Source organism: Toxorhynchites rutilus, chromosome 3, assembly GCF_029784135.1.
Source record: "Toxorhynchites rutilus septentrionalis strain SRP chromosome 3, ASM2978413v1, whole genome shotgun sequence".
Lineage (NCBI taxonomy): Eukaryota > Metazoa > Arthropoda > Insecta > Diptera > Culicidae > Toxorhynchites > Toxorhynchites rutilus.
In genome coordinates, this window is record NC_073746.1 from 93896392 (window position 1) to 93907305 (window position 10914).

Genomic DNA, 10914 nt, shown 5'->3' on the forward strand with positions numbered 1-10914 from the left:
TTGCTTTTAGCGGACGTATTTCTAGCAAATGAATACAATTAACACAACTAAACATTTTGTTCTTTTAGAAAGAAGAAAAAAAAAGTTTTCATTGTTTAAATTATTAAAAGTGGGTTTTGTTTTTCTTGTGAGTTTGGAAGCGCTCGTGAACAATTTGCCATTGACATCGCGGAGGAAATTTTGGTTGATGCTCGTTTTTGGCATCGGGTGAGTGTGGCAGTTGGTTTGGTGAGTTGTACCATTTGATTTCTAGACAAATAAGAGAAGTTCAAAACAGACATTAGAGCATTTTAGAGGAAGCAGCTTATTTTGACCGACTTTTATATTTTGACTTGGAGTGCATGAATGTTTCTTCTATAAATAAGATTAGTGGTTCCTGCTTGTTAAATGTATCTATTGCAAATGATCTTGTAAAGAAGGAGATTGATAGTGGCTCTTCTGTATCAGTGATGAGTAAAAATTTGTTTGTTTCAAAATTCAACATTCCCTTAGCGAAAAGTTCGAAACAATTAGTTGTTATTACCGGTTCCAGGTTAAAGGTTTCTGGAGAAGTTGAAGTTATTGTTGAATACAAAAGGAAGAATGTGGAATTGATTCCTTTGGTTCTTGAATGTGATTATCAGTTTATTTCTTTACTGGGCAGATCATGGTTGGATGATTTTTTTCCCAACTGGAGACATTTTTTTTGATGATTCTATGCCAATCAATGATATTACAGAAGCACAAAATAATGCATCAACTGCTGAAATAAAATTAAAGTTTTCGGACGTTTTCGTCGAGGATTTCTACTTCAATAAGACATTTTGAATCCGATTTGGTTTTGAAAAGGGACATTCCAATTTTTAAAAAGGCAAATGACGTTCCCTATTGTTTAGGGGAGATGGTTTTGTATGACATTCAAAATCTTGTTGCTGCTTGTGATGTTTGGCCAAGTAAGGCAATTGTTGCAAAGCAAAGCATTATTTCAATCCCTACTACGAGACCATTCAGTAGAATACATACAGATTTTACTAAAGGGACAGTAAAAGACGCACTTAATTAAAAAGTTTTTGCTAAGGCCTGGTGTACTGGATTTAAGCTTAGATGATCAGATTAATTCTTTTTTATATAATTATAGAAATAATAGCATGACATTAGCGGGTAGTTTCCCCTCTGAAAGAATATTTAGCTATAAACCAAAGATGTTGATCGATTTGATCAACCCAAAGAAGAATTATAAACAAATGCTGGTACCACATCCCCATGATGATGCTTCCAATTCTAGTAATAACTATCATCAACATGACCCTTTAAATACACTGACACCTGGGAATATCGTGTGGTACAAGCATAACATTCCGCATTTACGTGAAAAATGGATCAAAGCATCATTTCTGAAACGGTTCTCTAAAAATTTACTACAGATCATGGTTGGAAACGAGGCGACGACTACCGTTCATTCAACGCAGACCAGAATCGTTAAGGATAGACAAGGAACATCGAATCAGCCAAGGACGTCGTTGAGATTGGTCGAAACTGGTCGGCCAATATCGACTACCGCTGAAACTGAGATGCCAAACGTGGAGGATAGAAATGATGATCGGCAAACGTCGGCTCGAAACGAAAATCAACCAACAGAAAGTGGAAGCAGAAAAAGAAAGTATCCGCCTGAATCGGGAATGCTGACTGGCCTACCAAGGCGTTCGAAGAGATTGAAGAAGCCAAGAATAGAAAGTGAATATGAATATTTTTGAATTTTTGTTCTTATTTCTGAACTTTTGTAAGGGGAAGAGCTGTTGTATATTGAATTAGTATTTGGTTTAGTTGAAATTTAGAATGTTTTCGAACATCTAGTTCGACGTCTCGTGGCTTCAATTCATACAGTACCCAATGTCCTATCTTTCGGATCATTCCCATTGCTTTTAAACGATCGGATATAGTTTGCTGAGCTACTCCAAGTGTATCTTCAAGTTCTTGTTGCGACGTACGACGGATCTTGATCGAGTAAAGCCTCCAATTCTTCATCTTCAAACTTTTTTGGCGGTTTGGAACGTTCTTCGTCTCCCATGTCAAAATTACCACTTTTAAACCGTGCAAACCACGTCTGACACGTTCGCTCGGTTGGAGCATGGTCAACATAAACTTCCACCAAAATGCGATGACTTTCCACAGCTTTTTTCTTCATATTGAAGTAATGAAGTAACACTCACCGCAAAAATACTTTCGTTGGTACGAAATTCAATATATTCTAAGTGTCAAAAAACTATGCTGTTTATGCTTCAACTTTTTTTTATCTGTATTATAGTGACTTTCAACTCATTTGGCTGGTTCGTCAGTTTTACTTCCATTTTTGGAAGAACGTCGGGAGTGAGAATTGAACCCGTGACCTTTAGCGTGAGAGGCATGGATGTTACCACTACGCCAGATCACCTCCTCTTCAACTTTTTGACATATACTGAAAAAGACGCGCATGACAGTAGCTTTCCAACGAGTGTCTGGAAATTTGATTCACTGGAATAATAATCAAGTTTAACCATCTGTTGTAAACCTGAAGAAAATTACCGGAACACCTAATATTGGAGCAGTCAAATAATCAAAAAACCATGTTAGTGTACTAGACTTGCCAGAAAGAAAGGATTTTCTATTCATTCGTATTTAGTGTGTACGTCAGGTATTTCAAACAGACACGTGGTATAAATGTTTCATTTCGAACCGCATCTGATCTTTGCGTAATTCAAAGCGACGAAAAAGTAATACTTAATTTCACCTAGTAAACAGAAAGCCTCACCGTTTCAGTTTGATTTTGTTGGCATTTCAAGAATTTCGTCCTGGTAATTTCAAATTATAGTTTCTCGAACAAAAGTTCACAGTCAAAGTAATTAGTCATATTTTGAAATTGTTCGCGAAGATATAGGAGAAGATGAGACCATTCGTTGTTCTAGCCGGAGCTGGTATAGGAGCCTGTGCTCTTGCATGGTTACTTAGGGTGATTGAATCTACCAAATCGTGCCATATTACCAATGCAATATCGAATGAATTTGAGCCGATCCGCTATAAGTTCAACTCAACCATTTACATCATCAATACAACCGAGAAGTGTCGAAAAGTTATTCGGATGTTCCAGTCTCAATGCGAGCGGTTTCCGGTGCTTGGTTTTGACTGCCAATGGGAACAATATGGATCGTACCGTAAAAAAGTAGCGTTGCTCCAGTTGGTTTGTGACGGGGGCTTATGCGCTCTCATTAAGCTGCGCGATATGGACGAAATTCCGAGTGAGTTATTCCGTTTATTGGGAGACCCCTCCATCCTTAAAGTTGGCATGGAACCACAAAATAAAGCGTATAATCTTTGGGCTGATTACCGCATATCGGTGAAAGGGACCCTCGACTTATCTACGATGTATGTATCTTGTGGTATGTACTATACAAGAAGTTTGGCGGAATTGGCGCTTAAAGTATTGAACAGAAATATGATGCGAATGCGTCCGTTGCGCGATTCGGATTGGAACCAACCAATACTGAATGCATATCAAATTAAATATGCTGAGGAAGTTGCGTACGTTTCATTTGAGTTATTCTTGAAACTAGGAGAAAAGGCTGCGCTATGGTAAGTTTTTACTATTTAGGACTGTTAAATTTGACATTATTGTGCTTTTATTCCAGTTCCATGTGGACCGGCCGCAAGATTTGGTTGAGTGAATTGCGAAGCAAATTCTCCAATGAAATAATATACTCCAACAAATACAACAGATCAGGAGAATGCCTGATGGTAGTTGACGATCTCTTGAATCCGATGTTTGTATGATGACTATTTTATACTTTAGGTGATGTAATCTATATTAACATTTGACGATCATGAAAATAAAATTGGAGAAAGTGAAGTTGTTCTTTTGATTTTACGCCATTCAAATTCGGTTTAAAAACAATCCCACCCGAAAAAAAAATTTGAATGTGTAAGTAACTATCTCATCACGAAACAGATAATGAACTGAGTCAATGGTAGAACGACGTGAAGTTCTGATTTTGACGGAGTCTTAAGGTTTTGACTATCAATCGAAATCTTGTCGATTAGTAAGCGATTATTTTGTGGCTTGTGTAATAAGTAAACGAACAACTCGAAACTCATACCCTCATGAAATACTTCTTTATTTATTATTGTTTTGTACTGTTATTTAATTTTCATATTAGTTAGAATTGCCATTGATAAAGGTTGGTTTTTGAAGATACTTTGTTTTACATTTCAAAACAAAACACACGAATTCTCAGAAGAGTGTAACATTTCAATTTAAACCGAAAATTTGCTATATAATTGATTTTATGCAAATAAAGCTTGATTCATTCAGAATCCAGAATCACAAAACCAGTTGAATCTCATGATTCGTTAGAGTTACAAAAATATTTTTATACACTGCGGTTCATAACTATGGAACCACTCCATTTTTCTGAGTTTCCAGAGATATGTAAGAAGTCGGTGGAATTGAAGTTTAAAGTATAGAATATAATGACTATTTACATTTATAAGACTGGACATTTGAACTTTATTGTTGTGTCAAGGCGCGAACATTCAAAAAACAAAAACACCAGTGTTTCATAGCTATAGAACCAGATGGAAACACTCTCACGAATGCACAGTCAGAAGTGAACTGAAGTACTTCCGAACCATTTACTGTTGTTTTTGCATAAAAAACAATGTGATAATTGGGTAATTTCACATCAATTCTCAAAATCCGGAAAGCCATGGCATGGTTTAATGAATAGGGGCTTCAGATACTGGATTGGTTTACTAGATCAAAACCCTATCAAGACTTTAAGATGAGTGATCGTACGAATAGTAGGTGCAGCTGACAAGCAGTATGAGTTATTTGAAGAGCTTAAACGAGCATTATCTTCTGCGTAGAACTAGAGGCGAATTAACTGCACAGTTTAAAGGCTCTTAAAAACAATGAATTGAACTGCGTAGAACGATATACACACTACTGAATTGACAAACAAATTAATTTATTAACAAAAACACTGATTAAACTGAATATCAATAAAAGAGAGGCAAATTAGTGAGAAATGACCGTACCGTACTGTACTTCTGTGTACTTATACTAGATATATAGAAATATAGATCGATAATCGTCATAAAGCTCTACGATGTGAGTGAAGCGGAGTAGGATTCTCACAACTGGAAGAATCGGAAGAATAGAATATAATTTTGAGGAGTAAAAAACCTGAAAATGCCCAAAAAGTATAAAAGCTGGATAAAACTGTGAAAATTAAAAAAAAACTGGAGATTTTATGCCTTTGGGTGTTCCGCTGGCATGCTTGAAAAAACTGGCAACATACAGTTAAAAGTGGAAGGTTGGTAGTCCTGCTCCTACGGCTCTCCGCAAAGTACGTACACTCAAAAAAATCTACCCGTTGATGTTACGTGAAAACGTATGTGATTTTTCTCCATCGAACTTTTCACGTAATACTGACGTTAATCAGAATGAACACACAGAATGAACTCATGAAGTAATGAATTGCACGTTGTAGTTACGTGAATTTTACCGTACGTAATACTCTTTCAATCTGATCGGAATTTTATTTAATATTGATTTAATTTCATAATTTTATTTATCTATAATAATTGCATTATTTTCCAATATTTCTATCGCTAATTAGGGTGACTAATTGGAAGGTAATGCAACTATTATGATAAACTTACATAAAGGCAATAGAACAAACAATGCACAACATTTTATTACATGTTATAACATACTTAGCTTATACATTAAAACTATTTTTAGCTCGGAAATACATGCTAGACTGAGAACCGATTTTATGTACTGAAACGGGAAAACTATCAAATAAGTCGACTTTCAGCATATCTACTATAGGTAAACATATTGTTACTTCATATGTCAGAAAATGTTCGGAATGATTCCCAACTTGCCAGTGTTGGCATATAACATGTAACTCAGTATTGTGCTTGATGAACTCAATTATTTCACATAAGTACATTATATGATAGTTGAACAATGGCAGAAATATACCGCCCTATAATGAGTTCCTCTGTATTCAACACTACTCGCAAACAGCATATCAAAATCTGAATCTATATTCAACGGCTGTAGTAGTTTGCCGAAATAATTACGCAGTCTCAAATCAAACATTTTAAATTCTCCAGAGACGGAATCTTCGAAAAGTCTTTGATGGAAAAAATCGTAAGCAAATTGTAATGACGCTTTTATGAAAAGAGTATAACACACATTTCTTCTCGAAGGCGTGATATGAGCATACTGGTTGAAAGCTCTATGTTTAGATTCATATCTAAAACACATCATTTCTTCCACTGGTCCTGATGCAGTAATAACCGAAGGATAATGCACAATAAAATGATGCTTCGGTTTAAGTTCTTTCTTAAATAGGTCCATGTACATACTGTGATGCACGTTAATCAACCTTCGCAATTGATTAATTATATTTAGTGAAAATGAACTCCTAAGACAGAACTCGGTTAATTTAACTAGCGTTATGCAGTACTTCCAAACCATGTCATCGTTGGGTACATATTTGCCAATGATTAAGGTAATGTAATGCATCAATATACGCATTTCATTAGAATTTACTCGTATATGAACGGTTTTTTGCTTTATCTTGCTGTTATATTCTTCCGCTATATCTGGCATTCGAGATAATTCGCTGTCTATACACATTTTCCCAAAACTTTTTCTGTGCATATTGAAATCATTTAAAGTGAAATACTTTTTGCTGTAGATACAATAGTTTAAGATTTCCACTGAACCATATTTGCAAATACCTGGACTGTACAAGTCGTGCATCGCATCAACACTCAAATTTTCCATGACATGGAAAGATGGAAGTTCGTTGAAAACCGTGTTACCACATATCCCTGTTTCGCTAGGCTGTCCTATTTCCAAATCTAAAGCGTAGTCTCGACGCCGACGAAGGCAATCAGCATGTACTTTACAATCCGATTTTAAAAGTACATTAGGTCGTCTGCAAAAGCGGCAATAAAAAGTAGCATTAAATCCATTCACGAAAAGTAGCATCGAGTGGACACCCATATTGTCGCCTTGTATTAAACACAACACAAATCTTACTAGTGTTGTTTTACCTTCGGAAACAATATTGATTCCTTCACACTCAATTTTTTTGAATTTATCGACTAGAGCGCGCATAAGCTTATTCATTCCTACTTCTTTGATATCTGATTTCTTCGCCATTCCGGCTACAAAAATGTTGCATAATCTGGATTGGTATTCCTTGGGCATTGTTTGAAATTTATATTATATTCCAAAAATACTGTGTCTATTACTATGTGAACTCTGCGAATCATTAATTTTATGATGAAGCATTTGTTACATCTAGCGAAATAGATACATGCTCCTGTGATAACATATCATGCTGAATTACACTGCTGTCGTTGTGCAATCCAGTATGATGACTAACATGTTTTTTAAATGGATATACCACTTGGTGACAACCCGATATCGTGCATCTATATTGATAAACGGATGGAACTTGATGGTAATCCTTAAGATGTGTAAGGTATTCTATTGGTGATGCAGAGAGAATCGTGCATCCAGATATCATGCAGGTGATCCGAGTCATGTTCACAGTGTGCTATTTGCCTTCTTCGTCTCAAGATAAGTCCGAAGTCTATTGATGGAAGCATAAGACTCTTGTTGATTTATGCCGTAAATATAACCACTGAGAGAGTGCCAAACCAATTTCGAAATTTTCGAAAAAGGGAGTCCAAGGGTTGCAGTCAGTTTAATTAGTACATCAACTGCTCTTGATACCGATTGAAGCTCATAACACACATCGTCATACCAGACATAGAATGTTCCCTGCAATTGGTCCAAGTTTTCACCCACTGCAACTAAATTTGGCACGATTGGAAGATCCAGCTCTGTGTAACTTCAGTAGGTTTCTTGAATTTTTGATTGAACGAACTCTTTAGAATCAACGAAAATGAGTGTATCCTCTTGCCCAACCAAAATGGTAGGTTTAAAATGAGGTGCGGCCGTAATTGGGGGCAGCACGGTGTTTAGAGCAAGCAAAAGTGTACAAATTTTCTTATCTGTAGAAGACAATAACCGCATTTATATCAATTTATAATATCTAACAGCTGAGATGCCCTTTACCGTTATTTGTTGTATTACAGTCAATCTTTCAAGTAATGATGCTGCCGATGGGTCCACGGCTTTCTTAGAAATATATTTTGTAACCAGTGGTACCAGCTGTAGTAATTCCTTCAATCCATTCTTCGCTTTAGGAAAAGCTTTCTGAAAATCTATGTCGATCTAAAATTAAATTAGAAACAAATTTTATACACCTCGTTATTTTATATGCACCGATTCAACACGGCATCATAGACAAACAGTCTGTTCTTTGAAAATTATTTAAAAACTCATATCAGTTGAAAACAATGCTGACACTTGTATTGCGGATATGTTGTAAAGAATTTGGCAATCCACTTCCGTGACAATAAGTGCCCTTTGCGTGCTTCGTAGCTAACTCTCCACCGTTCTAGGACAACAAACCATGGTTCAATATTCAGCATCAACCACTCAGCAGCTTCTTCGGCAGCAACATCCCGAGTAGATTGAGAATCGATTGTTGTTTGTGTGGATGCTTGGTATGCGTTTTCTTTAGCTTCATATTTGCGTTTCCTTTGTTTTAAGTTACCTAATTTGTTGGCAATTTTTCCGCCATGGTTTTTTCGATCTCCGCTCCTCGGTATGAAATAATTCTCCTGTCAAAAGAAACATGATTTATCACTGATTGGTTTTTTCTTAATGTTCTATCTTTAACTTACCAGTCGTTCAAACTTAATGTTGGGTTCAATTCCCAATCAGTCAAGGATCTACCCGAGTTGGAAATTTTCTTGATATGCCTTGGAAAAAACTTTGGGCCTGAAGTTGAGACTATGACTATGTCAATGTCAATATGGATAGGAACATTGTTTGTCTTTTCGCAGTTTATGCCTATTTTTAATGTTCTATTGATAGATATTTATGCCTGCAACAGAGCCAGATCGCTTTGTTTTTGTTTTTATAATACTGGCTTCTTGATATGTTTGAAAATAAATATTATCTATAAGATAAATCGTCCTGCTCAAACCTTTGTAGGGGTATGAGGTGGGCCATCATCATCTAAAAGTGACGTCACTGCTAGGGCGTATGTTCGAAGGTCTTCAGTTAAAAGCTTTTTTCTGGTTTTCAAGTGATGCTTTGCAATAATGCTAGATAGTGCTAGCTGTTTGGCCTCGGAAAGTTCCGTTTTTGAGACGTAGTGTAAAATTTCCTTCCCTTCTTCAGAATGTATCAGCAACTTTTCTAAGGGTGGGTTTAGACTAGGGATATATTCATGTGAAGAAATATGTTGAGATTTATAGAAATCGCATCAACCGTTTACACTAGCGTGAACTTCTATAATGAATGTATTCATATCTTCGGTGAATTTATTCACCTGAAGTAGAACTGCATCCAACTTTAGTGATTTCTCACCAGTGAGAAATTCACAAGCGTTTACATATGCTGAATTTATTCAAGTTATATATACCTCGAATAAGTGTATCATATTTATTCTCACCCGTTTACACCTATTTTCACGTGAATAAATCCATCTATAGCTATAGATCTCCCTAATGTAAACCCGCCATAAGAATTTCGCTGTAAAAACATTTCTGTCGTGCACTGGAAGCGTGAAAGCGACAGAGGATTCAGTGATTTTGTTAAAATTTATCTGTTCAATTGATAGAAGAGTACCTGAATTCGAAGTACCTGGGTTACTTTGCAGATATGGTTCTGTTTTGTCCAAACTATTTTCAAATTCTGCCGAACGAGAACTGTTTGTTGACAGTTCTTCTAGTATACGCGTATTGCTGGCGTACGATGTTTCTATGGGATCAGAATAGTCAGTGGATACTATGCTAAAATTCTGGCTAATTATCTTATTCTTTTTTGTGGTTTCAGTCAATTCAATCAATGGCGGATTTGATTCACTGATAAACTGCAATTTGTATTACGATCCCAGCGATGTTAATAATCTTCCATTGGATTCCTGTGGGAAAGTATATACAGAACTGGTTATATTTTTCCGCATGAACAAGGGATTCATGTACTTACGTTTTGCGTTGATTTATAGCGTTTGTTTTGGTTGGATTCTACTGATCTACAGGAAATCTCGTCTTACGTATCAGTTTTACTGATAGCCGTAGATGTTGTGGTTTCGATTGCAGCTGTTGGTTGATCGAACTGATCACTTGAATCTGCTAGCAGTTCTTGCTGTTTGTTTTTAACAAACGCCATTGTTGTTCGCATCCTATTACACCACAAAATGAACACGAAGAGCAGCTGTCAAAATGAATGCTATGGAGTACGGGATTTTCACGTAATAGAGATGGGACGGCTGCAGTGAAAGTGATTAGCACTTAATTTTATATTTACTTTTGTCATATAACATCGGCTGAAAATGAACTCTACGAACTCTACATGTACAGAGCATTGGAGACAGCAACATCACAATTACGAAAACACTTGTAATACTAACCTCGAGCCAACCGCGAGTAATCGGTTACATATTACTAACATAGTTATAAGGCAAACATTGTCGAAATATTGAACTCCCAGCCCCGTCAGGTTGACGCCATATGAGCCTTAATAAAAATATATATTTTGGATAAAAAAAAACTCTACGTGACTTTTTACGTAGCATTGACGGGTGGATTTTTTAAAGTGTAGAATATTCTACGTACTTTGGGCTCTCCGTTTATATCTTCGACACTACCCGCCCGTATTCTCGGATCCAGCCTTTTGAAGTGGTTCCAAACAGTTTTTCATTAAATGTTTAGCTCTTGGGCAACAGAAAAAATGTTTATGTTAGGGTCATTTCCATTGTTTTATCGATGTTTTTGACAATTGTCCGATCAGGCCAT

General features: G+C 36.3%; 1 protein-coding gene and 1 long non-coding RNA gene across 2 annotated transcripts; one reads left to right on the forward strand and one right to left on the reverse strand.

Annotated features, from left to right (window-relative positions):
- Positions 1 to 2862: 2862 nt before the first annotated feature.
- LOC129773319 (exonuclease 3'-5' domain-containing protein 2-like) lies at positions 2863 to 3783 on the forward strand. Its single transcript, XM_055776922.1, has 2 exons — positions 2863 to 3585; positions 3642 to 3783. Exons 1-2 carry the CDS (start codon positions 2900 to 2902, stop codon positions 3781 to 3783), a joined length of 828 nt encoding a protein of 275 aa, XP_055632897.1. The 5' UTR covers positions 2863 to 2899.
- A 5458-nt stretch (positions 3784 to 9241) lies between these two features.
- On the reverse strand, positions 9242 to 10345 carry LOC129780402 (uncharacterized). The gene is made up of 3 exons (XR_008743910.1): positions 10106 to 10345; positions 9746 to 10040; positions 9242 to 9673 (listed from the first exon to the last, which is right to left on the reverse strand). It is a non-coding gene; the product is annotated as an uncharacterized LOC129780402 (long non-coding RNA).
- Between the last annotated feature and the right edge of the window lie 569 nt (positions 10346 to 10914).

Bases quoted from the DNA above. Each gene is read 5' to 3' on its own strand.
- LOC129773319 (XM_055776922.1), top strand. From the start codon at position 2,900: ATGAGACCATTCGTTGTTCTAGCCGGAGCTGGTATAGGAGCCTGTGCT. The intron at 3,586-3,641 runs GTAAGTTTTTAC...CTTTTATTCCAG, and splicing joins GGAGAAAAGGCTGCGCTATG to TTCCATGTGGACCGGCCGCA.